This window comes from Siphateles boraxobius, unplaced genomic scaffold (genome assembly GCF_051911475.1).
Source record: "Siphateles boraxobius isolate OS27281-9 unplaced genomic scaffold, OSU_SipBor_1 12, whole genome shotgun sequence".
NCBI classification, from domain to species: domain Eukaryota; kingdom Metazoa; phylum Chordata; class Actinopteri; order Cypriniformes; family Leuciscidae; genus Siphateles; species Siphateles boraxobius.
Genome location: NW_027508722.1, coordinates 3,539,449 through 3,558,429, shown reverse-complemented (window position 1 = coordinate 3,558,429; position 18,981 = coordinate 3,539,449). Strand labels below are relative to the sequence as shown.

Sequence of the window (18,981 nt, the reverse complement as noted above, 5' to 3'; positions counted from 1 at the left end):
CCTCATCCGCGCACTAACCCCCCAAACCCCGCCCCCAAATCCTTCTTGTCGGTTATTGGCTGGAACAGTTTGTTATGTTTCGTGGTGCGGGTTAGCCCAGTTTGTTTTTGTTGCTGTTTTTGGAGCCTGCGGTGTCTGCAGAGACCACATTTTTTTACAGTGTGTTCAGGTGACATGAAGCTAGCGGATAGTGAGGAGACATTTGCTGTATGTGACAAAAAATGTTTTGGCCTAAAAAACTTGTGACATCGGTTAGAGCACCTTTAAGAAGAATATTAATCTTAAGAATGTTTTGTAAATCTGTCCCCAGGCTGACCGACCTGTTTGGGAACTTGGCTGGAAGCAGGAGGAGGTGCCAGACCCAGCTGATGGTGGGTGTTGAGCCCAAAAGTGTAGACGTACCCCTCCTCTGTCAGAACGACAGTGTGATCTCGGGCCGCTGCAATCTGTAAGCAGTGATGGGACAAAAGTCCCTCCACCATTCGGGGAACCTTTGATGTGAACATGGACACCAAGTCTTAGAAAGCAAATGTGCAGAATATATGCGTTACCCCACACCAAAACATCTTACCAGATATGTCTGTTCATCACCATGTCCAAGTCGTCCGCCCTGTCCGTGTCCACATGTGTACACCTGACCCTTCTGGGACAGGAAGACCGAGTGGAACTTACACAACACCACCTCAAAAGACACAGAAACACAACAATGTTGCCATCATCATCATCATCGTTCAAGATCATGTTTTCACAGGCAGGCAAAGTCCTCTTTCTGATATAACTCATAAGCCACACTCATGCAGCACAAGCACGTTATTTTCAGCAAAAGATAAAAGTCACTATTTACGAACAGAAAAATTGCAAAAATAATACATTTCATTTGTTAACAAAAATGTATTGATTACTTCAATGAGCTCATTGTTACTACCTTAAATTAATACATTGTTTAAATCAATACATTATTATTTCTGAAATGCATAACTTAGACAGTTACCTCTGATAACAGATAACTCTAAATTGTAATGTAGACATGCATTTTCTGTAAAGCTGCTTTGAAACAATATGTATTTTGAAAAGCGCTATACAAATAAATGTGAATTGAATTAATAAACAACTTGACAATTAGCATTGTCTTGCCTAGTAAGTCCAGAAATTTGGGTTTTGGCAAATAACTTTCACTAAGTAAGAATGTAGAAGGCATCAAGGAATGAGTAACATGTATGTAACATCCTGTACACTGACATGCCTTCATCTGATCAATTTGAAACCAGAATACACTAGTTCAAAAGTGTGGGGTTGGTAAAAATTCATGTTTTTGAAAGACATCACATATGCTCATGGGGGCTGCATTTTTAAAATTAAAAATTAACTACTTTCTATTGTAATGTATTTAAAAAATATAATTTATTCCTGTGATCATTCCCCATGATATACTTTTTATTTCAGGATTCTTTGATGAATAGAAAGTTCAAAAGAACATTATTTGAAATAGAAATCTTTTGTAACATTATAAATGTTTTTATAGTCCCTTTTGATCAAGTTAATGCATCACTACTTAATAAAAGTATTAATTTCTAGAGGGAAAAAAGTACTGACCCCAAACTTCTGAATGTTACGTATATGTGGAATGACAGAGAAATTAACCCATAAAATGTCCTTTTTAATGATTTCATCTCATAATTCTATTTTAACAAGAAATAAGTATTGTTGTCATTAAACTCCTTAGACAAGATGCTACGGTAATAAGATAGTCAGTCAGAAATAATTTTACTTGGGAGGTAAATTCATTCACACAAACACACTTTCTGCAAAGTAACTGACTAATTTGGTAGCTTCAGTTTTAGACAACCATTGAGACAAGCTGGTTAAATGTCACTGCAAAAATATCAACGCAAGTGCAACTGCAAAAAAGGCCTTTTTTCCCACAGAACTATTTCTGAGCTATTTATGCAATGACAATTAGACATCTTTTTAGCCTAGTGTAACAAAAACTTTTGATGCCACTGTAAATACGATAGACAAATTCATAGTGGTGTGATTATTGGTCGATTAAGAACTGAGATATGAAAACTACAGAATGAATGAACGAACCTGCTGCGTTCTGCTCATCATAAGGGCTTGACTTTTAGCCATGACAGCTTTGCCCTTTCTCTACAGAGCGTGCCAGCTCTGGATTGGCTTGGAGTTGACTACAGCGGGGCAGGGGTGCCAGGGTCAACATCATCATTAATTTAACACACTCCTCAAGGCCAAAACAGTAGCAAGAGATGTTCTGTAAAGTGTCCAAACTCGGCGCCTAAAGAACTGACTGGCACGCGTTCTCCCTCGCTGCCGTACGCACGCATTCACACCGCTTATTTAATCTGCTGCTGTTATCCCTGAATGAATATTTTAATATTTAACTGAAAGTATCTGCAGAAAAGCGTGGCAGGGCACAATGTGCTTAGGGGGGCATTGGAGAGCTGATGAAAGGGTCTGGAAACAAGATCCACCATCACAATGAGCACTGTAAAATTAAAGGACTCCCCTGCACTTCAGAAATTAATCACACACAACCCACCAAACAATGAAAAATGAAAGGAGTTGCTGAAGTGGCTCTAAATAGGTCAGTAGCATCTCTGGAAGTTTCACATCATCCTAAATGGTTGACAGATTTGGCGTACTAAATTCGTTTTGATCGCACCCTTAACCTTCTTGTTCTTCTCCTTTCAAAAATGCCAAAATACCAAATGAAAGGCTGACAATGGCATCATGCAACACTACTGGATCACGTTTCCCATCCACATATGAGCACATGTTGGTTATCCATCCAAAATGCAAATGAGTCCCCGCTATGACCACGGAAAAAAGGGAAGCTTATACACCGTTCAAAGCATGATGTTGGCTTGAGTTGAGCTGTCAGGGTCAAGTATGCCAAAGCGGTGACAATCACCTAATTGCTCATGCACATCTGCTCAATGCCCGAGTTCCAGCACAAAGAGCTTCTCTCCATCAGCTTGAACATAGTTTTCATCCTCGAGGGCATTTTCAAGAACAATTCACAGAGAAGCAAAGAGGTCTAGGTCTCCTCAGATGGTTTGTAAGGACTCTTGGAGATCTTTGTTTTGAAGGAGTTCCCTGTTGAGAAGCCCGCTATCAAGGCAACACTAGCAGGTCCTCTTGTTTTTAACCGTCCTCTGTTGTCACACATGACCCTGGGGAGTTTAGACCCAGTTTGCATTAATAAACCCTGAGGAATAGCATTGCATATGAGGATTTCACAGCATTATGTGCCTCATCAGCAAAAATGTATCTAGTAGAGCCCGACCGATATATCGGCGGGCCGATATTATCTGCCGATATTAGGCATTTTCCTAACTATCGGTATCTGCATTTATAATGGCCGATTAGGGCTGCAACAACTAATCGATAAAATCGATTATAATCGATTATGAAAATCGTTGTCAACGAATGTCATTATCGATTAGTTGGTCTGCTTACGTCACGGGGAGCGTTTACTGGTACGCACACACACACAAGGTCTCTCTCCCTCAGGCGCTCTGCCGAGCGCGCGCTACACGGTTTGGAACAGTCTCTTCTGTCTCGCATGCGCGCTCTAGATTTCGGAAGTTTGAACTAATTCGCGGGCATCAGGGAGCCGCAATCAATATGCGGGAGACTCCCGGGACTTCCGGGATGTCTGTATTTTGTCTCGAGCATCAGGTTGTGCAATCAGTTCGCTCGCAACGTAAGTGATGGATTAAAATAGCGCTACCGCAGAAATAGGTTAAATTAAAACGGTGTTTACAAAGTGAAGCATTAAATACAAAGGCAGTTAATAACAGCAGCAGTAAAATATTGTTTTTTAGTCACTGTACTCAGTGGTTTTCAGCGAATGCTTGTGCACTAATGCATAATTTCTCCTGTCCTTTACTCAAGCCTGTTAGCTTGCTGGGTAACGTTACCTCCATTCCGTTCTCTTTTTATAGCATTTGTCTACTAAGTTTTAATTGTTTTTCAAACGCGATCTACTGCGGCTCTACGTTCACACAATTGTTTTCAGTCTTTCTATATTTATTTAATCAATTTATCCTTATATTATATTCTTTTATATATTATATATATAATATATATTATATTCTTTATCCTTATATTCCTTATATATAATTAATTTTAAATAAAAATTAAATGAATTATATATTTTAGATGTTTTTAGTTTGTTTTTAGTTCAGATATTCACATCTGAACAACATGTCTGTGTAAATTTGTTTTTAACAAAAATTGTGTTAAAACATAATATGTTGGATATCATTTTTTAACAATAATCATGTTTGTCAACTTGCCATCAGCAATTATCATTAAAAACAATGCAAATATTGATATTAGTAAAACTCAATGTGTGGCTTTTGCACTTTTTAAAGTACACTTTTACACATAAATACCCTGATTTACGGTTTTATTTAGTTATAATAAAAAAAAAAATCTAATTTAATTTCTATCCGATTAATCGATTAATCGAAAAAATAATCGTCCGATTAATCGATTATCAAAATAATCGTTAGTTGCAGCCCTATGGCCGATATATTAATATTTTTAAAAATGCGGGTGCGTGATTCATGTGGCGCTGCCAATAAAGCACCTGTCACAAAGAACTGGCAAAAGTAATGAATGTGAATACATCAAATATAGCAAAGAGACATTTTATTTTTTTATTAATAAACAAGTGTTTTCAGTCAGTGTTGCTGCAAAGTTGATGAGGCTGACTCGCGATCTTCAGTGAACACACCAGAGAGAAATGCACATTTTATACGGATTACAGCAGAGAGCAAAGTCTTTCGTTTTGAATTGCTCTGTTTTAAAGTAGACATTTCAATATAGATATATTTCTCAGGTCTATACGCTGAGTTTCGGTTCATTTAAGAGACGAGTTGCAGTTCATGCGCCGGCGCCTCCGTGTCGAGATTATCTATTGTCTGCTATATTTACTTCTTATTTATTAAATCCAGGCAATTGGTTGATGAAACATTGATTAAAATTAAGATACAATTAATACAAAATGAAAATCACTTTAATGAAAGGCTTTGTGCTTTCTGTTTGAGGTCTCTGTGAAAGGTTTAACGCACTTTAGTGCCGCTTTCAGAGCTTGTCACGTCCGTAACATTGTTTTTTCCTCATAAATGCGAACACATACAATAAAATGAATATTAGGCTATGTTCTGTTGAGAGCCAACCCTTCTTCATCCGGTGGGTAGTAGCCTATTACTTTTGATTTGCGCTGTGTAATTCACAGAATTGATTTCTCTGCTACCAGCCTCTGTCACGTATTGTGTGAGCTTGTGACTATTGCAAGCGCGCCGCTGAGAAGTACTGATTATATTGTCTGCTATATTTACTTCTTATTTATTAAATCCAGGCAATTGGTTGATGAAACTGATTAAAATGCGTTGCGCGAGCGACAAATCTCCGACAGTAAACTGATGCCCCATTCTGCTCTGTAACGGGTGCTTTTTTGTGTCTAGGGTAAACAGCTGTTGTGACACGAGCAATAAAGGCCGCGTCCGGCATACAGTGTTAAAGCTCATTCTGCCTAAAACGTTACAACATCAAGCAATATTCCAATAATTTATATAATTATAACACTTTATGTTTCACGTTTAGTGGGCCTGCATTTTGCTTACTAATTTAAAACAGTATAAAGGTACTGTACATAAATTAAAAACGTTTTCATTATGATATTATTAATTTTAGTAAAAAGAGTTCTTCCTCCACTGGAAGAGATTAGAGGAATTAAGACTAAAAATAGAAGATAATAAGGTTGTCAGTGACACTTTTGATATATTTATTGATACAAGTTATGTTTTATATAACGTGACTAAATTAAAAGACAAAGTCGTTAGTGAAGATTATGCAACAGTATTTAGAATATAATATAATATAATATAACATGCAATGCTAACTAGTTTGGTTACAGCTCAAATGTATCATTCTCATTCTGTCATTCACCCTGCCTCCATTACATATCTGTCACACAAGTGTTTGATCACCACATTTGAGTGATCATTGCAAAACGTTTATTTATTCTGTTTATACTGTGTATTCTATATATAGTACCCATCAAAAGTTTGTACACACTAATAGGAAAGTGTGTCCAAACTTTTGACTGGTACTGTACTATAATACATAATATTGCTACTAGAGCCCGACCGATATATCGGCGGGCCGATATTATCGGCCGATTTTAGGCATTTTCCTAACTATCGGTATCGGCATTTATAATGGCCGATAAATGAATATTTTAAAAAATGAGGGTACGGTGATTCATGTAAAGGTGGCGCTGCCAATAAAGCACCTAAAAGCTGTCACAAGAACTGGCAAAAATAATGATTATGAATACAACAAATATAGCAAGGAGACATTTTAATTGTTTATTAATAAACAAGTGTTTTCAGTCAGTGTCAGCCAAAGAGGAAGTTGTCGATGCTGACTCGCGATCTTCAGTGAGCGCGCGCCAGAGAGAAATGCACATTTCATACGATTACATGAGTCTGTCTGTCTTTCGTTTTGAATTGTTCTGTTTAAAAGTAGACATTTCAATATAGATATATTTCAATTCTCAGGTCTATACGCTGAGTTTCGGTTCATGAGACGAGCTCCAGTTCACCCGCAGGCGCCTCCGTGTCGAGATTGTCTATCGTCTGCTAAATTTACTTCTTATAAATTAAATCCAGGCAAATGGCTGATGAAACATTGATTAAAATTAAGATACAATTAATACAAAACGAAATTCACTTTGAAACGAAAGGTTTTGTGCTTTCTGTTTGATGTCTATGTGAAAGTTTCAAAGCATTAGTGCCGCTTTCAGAGCGCTCACGTCCGTAGTGCTGAACTGTCGCGTCTGTAACATTGTTTTTTCCTCATAAATGCAAACACGAAAAATAAAATAAAATAAAATGAATATTTTATGTAGCCTGTGGAGACTGAGAGCCAACCCTTCTTCATCCGGTGGGTAGTAGCCTACTTGTGATTTGCGCAGTGTAATTCACAGAATTGATTTCTCTGCTACAAGCCTCTGTCACGTATTGTGTGAGCTTGTGACTATTGCAAGCGCGCAGCTAAGAAGTCCTGATTATATTGTCTGCTATATTTAGGCCTTCTTCTTATTTATTAAGGCAATTGGTTGATGAAACATTGATTAAAATGCGTGGCGCGAGCGATCTCCGACAGTAAACTGATTCTGCTTTGTCTAGGGTAAACAGCTGTTGCGACGCGAGCAGTAACGGCCGCGTCCGGTGTAGACACCGTGTTAAAGCTCATTCTGCCTGATAACGCTACGTTACAACATCAAGCAATATTCCAAAAATGTATATAATTATAACACTTTATATAGGGCCATTTTGCATTAAGAGTAGCCTAGTGTCACGTTTAGTACATTTTGCTTACTAATTATTTAAAATAGTATAAAAGTACTGTACATATGTAATTAAAAACGTTTTCATTATGATATTATTCATTTTACTTTAGTAAAAAGATCTGAGTTCTTCCTCCACTGGTAGAGATTAGAGGAATTAAGAGTAAAAATAGAAGATAATAAGGTTTTGTCAGTGACACTTTTTATATATTTATTGATACAAGTTATGACTAAATTAAAAGACAAAGTCGTCGTTAGTGAAGATTATGCAACAGTATTTGGAATATAATATAATATAATATAACATGCAATGCGAACTAGTTTGGTTACAGCTCAGCTGTATAATTCTCATTCTATCATTCCCCCTGCCTCCATTACATATCTGTGTCACACAAGTGTTTGATTACCACATTTGAGTGATCATTGCAAAACGTGTTTATAAAATATATTTATTCTGTTTATAGCTACTGTGTAAAGTACCCATCAAAAGTTTGTACACACCAATAGGAAAGTGTCCAAACTTTTGACTGGTATACTGTACTATAATACACATAAATAATATTGCTACTGTATTATAATATACACATAAATAATATCGGCCGATATATCGGTATCGGGCTTTTTTACTCCCTAATATCGGTATCGGCCCCCAAAAATCCATATCGGTCGGGCTCTAATTGCTACTGTATTATAATATACACATAAATAATATCGGCCGATATATCGGTATCTGTTTTTTTTATCGGTATCGGCCCCAAAAATCCATATCGGTCGGGCTCAAGTATCTAGATAGAAGTAATAAGATGAAGAGGAGTTTGAGAGTGACCACAATTTAAATATTATCACTTAAGTCAAAAAATCTTGTTTTTTATTGCAGTATTTATTATAAATGATATATCAGTACACATTATAATTTTTTTCTTCACATATTCACATATATAATCAAAATAACTTCTCCCTCTTGCAGCGACATCTCTTCTCTTCTCTGATGATACGTTTACTGGCGTGAGGGCAGGACAACCTGTCACTCACATGAGATCCACCAATAGCAAACCACAACCATCCAATCAATTCCCAATGGACAAAAAGAAGTTTCAGCCTGCATTTTGTCTTGTTGCAGAAGCCGTTTTCACTCGAATATACATTGCAGTAGGGAAGAAAAGTCTATCGCAACTTCAGTTTCATGACGACTTTAATGAAAACTTTTGAAGAAGAAACGTAAATAGTAAATAAACTAAAAAAAAAATGTAAAACTTTATTTAGATGGTCCAATTTAGACATTCTTCTAACTATAAGAAACTTTGCAACTACATGTTATCTAACTCTTAATAGAGTATTAGTAAACTTACTGCTTATTTTCTGCTGATATCACACTGGTTTTGGGCCCAAATCTCCCCTTCTGACAATCCTCGGTACAGTCACGATTATCTTGTTGGTTCTACAGATTATCTTAACAGATTCTCCTGTGGTGTGAGGCGTGTTAAGACTGATGGAATCTGCTCGGAAGAACGTTGAGGCCTCACCGATATCAAATTGTAATATCCAACATGTTGATTTTTTACGATCAGAAATCCTGTTGAGTGGGAGGAACCCCAAGGACAAACCCGCACAAACTCTATAGATTGTCACGTGGAATGAAACGATACCCGATCAGAAAGCAAGCTGATGGGAGACAGCAAAACACGACTTCTTCCAAAAATTTTCTGTAAAAACTAGTCTAAACACTATTATCGCCATTTCTTCTTTCCCGTCGTCCACCATGTTTGTTTACTCTAAAGGCACGTTTGATCGTGAGAGATTTTGCGAGATTTCCTGTGTTCACAGTCGGGACTCTGGCTGTTTGTGAATGGAATCTCGGTCACACATACTAAGAACAAAACTGTTAAATCAATGATTTTATTTATCGTCATGTTTGTGGACTCTCGCATTTTGAAAATCTGTATTTTTTTATTTTGATGCTCCCAAACAGACATTTTACCGACTACAAGTAACTTTGCAAACTACATGTCAACTTATTCTTCTAACCCGAACCTAACATTCTACTACGGTTTAATAATATTCTAATGAGAGTTAGTTGACAAGATACTTATAGTTAGTAGAATGTCTAAAGTGGACAATCAAAATAAAGTGTAACCTAAAAAAATAGTAATAAAAAAAAACCTAAAAAGACATTTACCTGCTTCACATAGATCCCAGACCTTGAAAACAGGTCCACAATCTCAGGATGGTGTCTGCTCTCCTGGTTTCCATGTCCGAGACTAAAATTTGTGTTGTTTCCCCAAGTGTACACTTCAGTAGGATCTGAAATGAGATCAGAACAAGGACACAAGTTATCCACTTGTTTTAATGCATTGAAAAATGTTTCTAGGTCCAAGCCTCCAATCCATTTCAAGTGAAAATAACATCTCAACAGCCGTTTATGAACATGATTCATTCATATCACACATTTAAGCTAAGCTTTTAAAGCTCACGGTGTACACTACAATCTTTATGCTCACAGCATCCCAGACACCAGTATTTTAACGATTCATAAAAAGATGAATCACTGCCTGGCCAACTGAGTTTTCGGTATAGAGATAAAGGTTAGGATCATGTTATTTCTGTAGTACTATTACAATGTATATTAGCACCATTTGTCGTTTGCTTTTGGGATCTGATAGAGTGTCGGACCCGGAAATGTGACAAGTTGGGTTTATTGATTTTAGGTTTAAGCCAAAAGTAAACTCTCTCATTTTAAATCTCTCTCCTCATGTCATTCCAAACCAGAATTTGAAAATGTTCCCTATAATTTCATTTTGAATAATATTCTCGCTGGGTTTTTTTTCCACTAAATGGAAATAGTCAGTGACCAGGGATCGTGAAGCGTCCCAAAAGAGTACTACGAGATTGTCAGATGCTTATTTTATGCTGCAAGTTTGAATGACGCAAAACACCAGTTTTGACATCAATGAAACCAAACACCATTTGTTCTGGCAGGTCTCATAACATGATGCCATGCGTCAGCTACTGTGGTGGTGTTTTGTCATCATTTTTGGAGCATGACAACCACTTGTCACTGTATACTTTTACTGCATAAAAATAATTAAATGCATCATATTTCTCAAAAGTTCTAACTTTGATTTTAACTAAGAATCATGCAAGTTTGGAATAATATTGAAAAAACAAAAAAACATTTTTTTTTGTTATAAGTACTACGTTAACACTGGTACAATCATAAATATTAAGAAGGTCATTAGCCCATTTGAATTACCAGTGTTTCGGAACACAACATGAGCTGGGCGGTCCTTCATGGTGAGGTCTAGGACAGAAAGACCCTCCTTGTCCTGGATGGACAGTCCTCCACCATGCTGGAACACAAAGATACATAGACCAATGAAAGACAACAATGCAAACCATTGGGAGGAAAAGTAAAAGCAGTTATTTGGAGTTTTCAACTGTGATATATCATCCAGGCCAATTAACCAGGCGTCATTTGCTCATTTTGAGATTATTGGCATAAAACGATAATACCCACTTGGCTAGATTTACAGAAGTGTTATATTACTTATGTGACAGTTCCAGAATTGACCAGCTTTGGATGAAAACGCACATTTTTGGTTTTCACATTTTAAAAGTTGAAGTGTCTAACTGCAATTTAATTTAGCAATTCTCTGCATAATTTAAAGGTACAGTTCACCAAAAAAATGATTATTTTGTTATCATTAACACCCTCATATTGTTCCAAACCTGTATGAGTTTATTTATTCTGTTCAACACAAAAGAAGATATTTTAAGGAATGTTGGTAATCAAACAGTTGAAGGCAGCCATTGACTTCCATAGTAGGAAAAAAAAAAAGACCATGGAAGTCAATGGGTGTCATCAACTGTTTGATTACCGACATTTTTTTAAATATCTTATTTTGTGTTGAACAGAAGAAAGAAACTTATACAGGTTTGAACAATATGAGGATGAGCAAATGGTGACAATTCTCATTTTATGGTGAACTATCCCTTTAACGTCATTAAATTCCTTTAAAATGAATATTGACATTATATTTACCATTGGACACCCATCTCTCTAATATTGGCATTGGTTAATGAAAAACTCATATTAATGAACCAGTTCTCACCTTGATGAGCGCCATAAGGCAGTGAATCTGCCCATAGAAGGCGCTGCGATGTAACGCGGTCCAGCCAGACTCCTTGTCCTTCGCCAGCAGGTCGGCATGTTTACGGTCCAGGAGCCACTGAAGCAGGTCCCGTTTCCCCAGAGAGGCAGCGAGGTGCAGAGCCGTGCGCCCAAACTCATCCCGCAGGGTGGCTGCGTTGTGACAGTGGACAGAGAGAAAGCCCCGCAGACGCCCCTCCGAACCGCTGGTCAAAGCGGCGATCACTTCATCAGCGTGCCTTTCAGAACGGCACTTCGGAGTGCAGTCTGGGCTTCCCAGACTCATTTTAGCTGAGTTACAACACCAGAGTTATCCAAGACACCCACAAACTTGAGCTTAGATTTGTCACACTTTCTAGCAATAAATTAAAGAAAACAGAATGAAAAAACAGGGAATATGTTTAGCCTTGCTGTGAATTTCAGGGCGCTAGAATTGTGCGCGTGTTGAGGTTCCACGGCACCCTAGCGGCCCCAGAGAGAAGATCTACCTCATCTCAGTCCACCATCCCAGCAACACATTCAACAACACCTTGGGAACAATCATTTGCATCAAAGAAAATCAAAAAAATTCTGTACAAAATCATACAAATATATTCCAGTCGACTCAAAAATAAGTTAACCTGTAATGTGTGTTTCGTATTTTACAAAAGGCAAATCCTTCGGTTCTTTGTACTGTCCATCCAAAAAGTCCACCAACTTTGAGGGGAAAGACTCCTTCCCCCCAAAACTCTCCACCATTTAAGCCTCCATAATTGCAAAAGGTGCCTGAAAAGAGAGAATGTCTTTCAGTTAATATCCACAACAAAATTCAAATTAAGCTCCACATCACCCTAGGGGTTGAACGACCTCAGATTTTTTTGAAGTCGATAGGCATGTGATTAGCGATTAGACAACGTCAACTTGACTTTAATGACATTTTTAATATAAACACAAGAGATGGGAATGCTTTGCAACATGCCACAATTTGCCACTAGAGGCTAAAGTTTGATGTTGGCTTGAGAAGCATGGGCATATGACAGAACGATGCCCGCAGTGCTATTGCTCTTACATAACAGCTCATTTTTATCAGTTACTTTGTATATGAGTCGTTATATTTCTTACAGATTGCTGCTCGTCCTAAATGAGATACATATAAAGTAGCACCTAGAAGGATTACATTTATTTGAATGCATCAGTGAGAGAAGTTAAGAACAGTTGTGTGCGTATATTAATCCTACCTGTCTGTGCAATGTCTCTCTAATAATAGTAAAGCTGTGGGTTTTAGGTACTTTAAAAACAGAAAGAAATATATGACAGAACTTTGACTTTTAAGCTATTTTTTGATAAATAACAGGACAACGTTGATAGTAAGTTTCTGTACTACTGAATGTTTCGGTTTCGCAAGATCTATACATGATGTGCGAGCTACTGTCTATGTGTGTGCGTTACAAATGCACATTAATCTAGAAATTAATTGAAGAATAAACTGTTTAAAACATGCATTCCACCGAGATTGAGAATTGAGATGGTATAAACAAACATAACTTGTGGAGCAGAGTATGCATTTATTTTTCATTTTAACTATTGTTGGACTGATATTTTATATTTTTTTTATGGCCGACACGGATATCTTAAAGAGCAGAGTGCCAGATGGCTGATAAATATGGCTATATACAGATTAGATATACATATATAGATTTAAAATATATATATATATATATATATATATATGTAAAATAAACAGAATTATACTTTAGATGGCAACTTCTTGATTCTCTAATCCTAATAAAAATTATTATTTTTTTTTTTTACAAATAAAGAAATTGTTTTAAAAAAAATATGAATAAAAAATGAAGTGAACACTATAACCAAAAGGGTACTCAGTAATCCGGTGAGTTTGAGCGCACTGGGAATCATATTTTAAATAACTAAGACAAAGTTACACAAATTTAATATGCGGTGAAAAAGAAATGAATATGACATTGAGGGCGACTGGATACAGTGCACCATAGTTTGAAATCAAGGGTTTAAAGTTTGTTGATCATGCGTGACTGCAAGGTGCCTGAGTTTACATTTTTATTAGATATATTTAAATATTTCTTTAAATTATAAAAATCTGTTTTCGCTGAATGATGAATACTTTTTCGTATTTCAACTAATGGAAATGGAGCGTAAAAATGGACTTCAAATATTTCTTATCCTGCGGACAGCATTAGTATTACAGCAAATGCAAATCTATGGGATTTTTTGGCATTTTGATTGTAATTTATACGAAAACCGTAAGTCCGATCAGTTAGAAAAGATATGGCACACTAAGTCAGAACAGTCAGAAGGTCTATTGCCAGAAGTCTTCTGCAAGGCGGCCATGTTGTTAGTGTCAAAAATTATGGAGGTAGTTTTGTTTCTTTATTATTCAATCAAAAAATATATTTTCAATTAAAAAAACCTTCATTTCAATAAAAGAAAAACTTTTCAATCAAAGAAAAAAAGTATTTGAATCCAAAAATATATTTGAGACTCAAAAAAATACATTTGAACACTGCTTTTCTTTGATTGAAAATGTTTTCTTTGATAGAAGTCCGTTTTGTTTTGTTTAAAGCAACCTTTTTAATTGAAGTAACATTGCAGTGGGCGGGTGCTTCTCTATTGGTCAGACATGTTTGATTGACAAGTGTCTACACCAACGACATCTTTCTGACAAAGAAGTCATGTTCGCCACTCGCCAGCAAGCTTTTTGCCAGCAAATGGAGGGAGCAGCCGTGAAGTTCATTTTCCTGAAGCTACAGATCCATCTCTGTGAGCCTTGCAGCGGCCAAGTACAGGGGGAGATCGACTTGTTTGAGCTTCCACGGTTGCCGTAGTTCCCATGTAGTGAGAGCGCATCGATGAACGTTATCAACTAGACGTTCGCGCACTTTGCTATCCTGTCTGAATATATTTAGATATCTAACCTAACACCATCACAAAAATTCCTCAACGTGAAGTTCCACTCCCTCCACTTGCTGGCAAAAAGCTTGCTGGCGAGTGGCGTCGAACATGACTTCTTTGTCAGAAAGATGTCGTTGGTGTAGACACTTGTCAATCAAACATGTCTGACCAATAGAGAAGCACCCGCCCACTGCGGAACGTTTGTTTCAAAATAATTCAAACGAAAAAATCTGAACTTCAAAACTTTTTGCACTTCAAATAAAAAAAATTATTCAATCAAAACAATTTGAACTTCTAAATTTTTTTAACTTCAAATAAAAATAAAAAAACAACAACGAAAAAACACATTCTCTTCAATACTTTTTTAATTCACTGGGTAATTTTTTTTTTGCATTTGAACAGTTTTTTCTTTGATTGAAAACTTCTTGAAGCAACTTCTTTTTTGATTGAATGATAAAGACACAAATGTCCTACCTATTATATGGTCCAATCAAAAAACAATGTTACTTCAATTACAAAGGTTGCTTTAAACAAAACAAAACGGACTTCTATCAAAGGAAACATTTTCAATCAAAGAAAAGCAGTGTTCAAATGTATTTTTTTGAGTCTCAAATTTATTTTTGGATTCAAATATTTTTTTTCTTTGATTGAAAAGTTTTTCTTTTATTGAAGTGAAGGTTTTTTGTAATTGAAAATATTTTTTTTGATTGAATAATAAAGAAACAAAACTACCTCCATAAAAAATCACATGATCAGCGTCAGCGACTAATCAATGTCAAGCTTAAAGCATCATGGCAGAGCAATAAGGTGCAGCAAGAGTATTCTGATAAACGCTGTTGAAAGTGGATCTGACCGAGTACGAAAACACACTTGAGGGGGAGGTGCCTGTGTTGCATAAGATGCATCTGAAATCGATTACTTCCTTACTATATAGTAGGCGAAAGACAAAAGTAATATGTCTGAATTCACTGTACTCATAAAAGAGTAGGCAAAAAGTACCCGGATGACTAACTTCTTCCAGGGAGATTCTGAAGTGTACACAATGGACTTTACTATGAGGTCACGGGAGAGGATTTGTGAATGGCAGTGAAGGGAAGTAACTGGTGCTGATTGGTCACATGATAATGACAACATGGAGAATGTAGTACGTCCAGATTACATTCATACTACACACACTCATTCTAAATAGAAAATACAGTTTTAATGGTTGTGAAGTAATTTATTCAAAATAACTACTAGGGCTGCACGATTTGGGGAACATGTCATATAGCGATTATAGAGGTCAATATTGCGATTGCGATGTAATAAACAAATGGTTTCATGAGTCGACTTGCTTGGTTCTCAAGTAAAATGCACACACAGATTAGTGATAATGCAGAAATGTGTATTTCTCAACTCAAACAACCAAATGCACAGTGTTTTCAAATTAAAATATTATTTTTTACAAAATTAAATTGTGACTTGCATTACTGCAAACTTTTTATCGTCTCAATAGTACAATAGTATAAAATAAATGTTATATTTACCTGTGCCCTTACTGTCTAACAGGTAGGACATGCAGAAATTGAAGTTATCAAACAGTCTACACAGCATAAATTATAAGGTAAATATAGACTAATCCTTATTAAAGCTACAAAAGTTCTTTAGTAAAGAGCAGCGAGTAATTTTCTCCGTTCACTCTGTTCTTTGATTAACTTTATTGGATGCTGGCCCTTTAAGAGCAGCCGCTGCTGACAGAGACTAAGATCAAACACGCGACTCATTCCCTCACAACTCTTTACGTTCATCATAAGACTGCAAATCAAATCAAATCACTTTATTGTCACAGAACCACCATATACACAAGAGCAACAGTGGGTGAAACTCTTCGGTGCAGTTCCGAGCAACATAGCAGTCATGACACGATGGGACGTATAACAATTTACAGCAAACATCAGAATTACACAATTTACACATCTAATGTACGCACAATTACTCACAGCACCATATACACTAACAATACAATAAATAATATACAATGTACAATATACAATATAGACATCTGTATACAATAGTTACACATACGTTAAATAATATGCATGTAAATATACTGTAGGTTATGTTGTACTGTGTTGACAATTAGACTGTTTATGGTAATTGATCATGAGGGATCAAGAGTTTAGAAATAGAATTGCTCGGGGGAAGAAGCTATTATCGAGTCGGCTGGTGTGTGTCCTGATGCTGTGGTACCGCCTGCCTGATGATGGTAGCAGTGAGAGCAGCCCATGGCTCGGGTGGCTAGAGTCTTTAATGATCCTCCGAGCTTTTTTCACACACCGCCTGGCATATATTTCCTGGAGGGAGAGAAGCGCACCTCCGATGATACACACCATCCTATGCAGGGCTTTGCGGTTACGGGCGGTAGCATTGCCATACCAGGATAGTCTCTACAGTGCTGGTGTAGAACCGTGTGAGGATGTGGCGGTTCATTCCAAACTTCCTTTTATGAAGAAAGATACTCAACAAAACTGACATTTGGTATAAATGTGTGTGTTATTGTTCGTTCAAGCGCAAAAGAGAACTGTATTCTGACGAGCTGTCTGTGTGCACAATACTGGCGCGTGTCTTTCTGTGTGTCACTGGAGTCAGGACATTCACAGGCAGCGCGGTCTCTTTTGACTTGTCGCGCATGAAAGGTTTAAAAGCATAGGCTATGCACGAATAAGAGCGGGGTCATATAATGTAACACTAGCTAAAGGATGACAAAAATTTACGGATGATGCCTTAATTGCGTTAAATATTTGATAAATATTTAATCAATTTAGCGTGTTAATGATGACAGCTACAAATGTATTAATTCCTTCAAATCGCAGCATTTTGCGTCATATAATCGCATAGGCTTGACATCGCGATTGCAAAATTATTAATCGTGCAGCACTAATATGTAGAGAGTATGCGATTTCGGATGCAGCCATAGCATACTTGTGAATTTGGGGGCGGAGCTAGGGGTGATAGATAAGGGTGTGATCCTGTTGGGTAGGGACGTGTTTGTTTGGTGATTTCAAATATCAACAGAGTTTCTCAGAAATCACTTACTGCACCTTTAAAGTCGACAAGTCTGTGCAACCCTTACATCATACTAAAGCACTTCTGTTTTGCCTTTATTTGTGACTAAACAACACCCTTTGAAAATGTATATAAAAAATAATGATGTATCTGATTTAATAATGTAAAATTGTAACATAAGTGTAACATTGTAACACAATTTTTTTTTTTAAACGCTTTTAAACTCACTAGTTTGTCCACAAACAATTTTCAACAGTTGCGGTAATCATAGTAAAAAAATGTACTAATTATTATTAATTTTATTGATCATACTTTAAGATTAGGTCTGGTCTTATATAAAAAAAGATCAAATCTATACAAAATATGCAGTAGAAAAGTAGTTAAATAAATAAATTAATAAACAATGACAAAATAATGCAAAGTTTCTATAACTTTGCATGTGACCATTACAAACCAAAAAAAAAAAAAGTTAAATCTGTGACCAAGCCTAATTAATGAAAATAATAAAAAGTACATAGTTGAAGAAACAGCCCAGCATTATCAAGTGCCACACTTGGCAGAGCAGTAGTTTGACACCTTCCAAATATGGCTTCAGGCTTCAGTCTTGCATCAGTTTCTGGATATTTAACAACTTTGTGACCCTAAATCGAAAATCCAATACTAAAAACTATTAAAATCACATATTTGAGAAAATAAGTCTATTGAAAGCGTTTGTTGACATTTGCAGACTGCAAACCTCTCATGTAATGTCAGTCAGGGATAAGCATATCTGGTGAAAAGAATTAACTCATTACAGCACGGACAGTTCGTGAATATCAATAACAGGACATATGAGATGTGTGACGAAGTCTCTGGTCTGAGTCACTAACACATCATCATAATTTGTATGAACCATATTGGGCTTAACTATGTACTGAAAGACTGCCAGATTACAAGACAACGCGCTGATATCTCTCACTCACCTGACGCTAGATGAAAGAAAATGCCATGTTGGTGTTTTTCCCTATGCGACAGATCCAGAGAAACATCTTTAAAGGAAAGATTGGTGTTTTGCTGTAAATATGTTGCAGCAGAAGATACTAGTCGATTAAGTAAGATCTAGAGGCGGAGGCACACAGGAGTAAAACGAATTCTGATTGGCCCATTATCCATGTATCCTTACATTTCATTGGACAATTCACCTTGCAGCCTTGTATTGTTATTTGTGATAGGACAGTTTGACATGTAAAAGACTTAGCAGAATATAAGCAGTCTTGCATTTGTGACAAAAATTTTAATGGAGGCACTCAAGTCATTTATGATATGCATCCATGGCTTGTTGTTATGCGGAATAGCGAGTTGGCAAGGGAGTCCCCTCTCTTGCGTAGGCGCTGTGGGCGGGGCTTGCGGGACATACCTTCCACATGAGTCACATGACTATCACGTCAAACAGATAATTGGTATGTTTTTTTTTTAAAGAAGGAAATCTTTCAATTGCTTTAATTCTTTCTTGCACGAA

At 36.7% G+C, this 18,981-nt stretch overlaps 1 protein-coding gene across 2 annotated transcripts in view; it reads right to left on the bottom strand.

The window, feature by feature from the left end:
• The window catches only part of ibtk (inhibitor of Bruton agammaglobulinemia tyrosine kinase), a 51,497-nt gene extending 32,874 nt beyond the window's left edge, over positions 1 to 18,623 (bottom strand). Inside the window, exons 1-7 of one of the 2 annotated variants that reach the window (XM_077206681.1) lie at positions 18,446 to 18,610; positions 12,020 to 12,296; positions 11,494 to 11,886; positions 10,635 to 10,731; positions 9,561 to 9,685; positions 572 to 682; positions 321 to 491 (exon numbers count right to left, since the gene is read on the bottom strand). In XM_077206681.1, the coding sequence (XP_077062796.1) occupies positions 321 to 491; positions 572 to 682; positions 9,561 to 9,685; positions 10,635 to 10,731; positions 11,494 to 11,817 (828 nt within the window). In that variant the 5' untranslated portion in view covers positions 11,818 to 11,886; positions 12,020 to 12,296; positions 18,446 to 18,610. Of the gene's footprint in view, positions 1 to 320; positions 492 to 571; positions 683 to 9,560; positions 9,686 to 10,634; positions 10,732 to 11,493; positions 12,297 to 18,445 lie in introns of both variants that reach the window. The other variant, XM_077206673.1, reaches the window with a different exon arrangement.
• Positions 18,624 to 18,981: the final 358 nt, after the last annotated feature.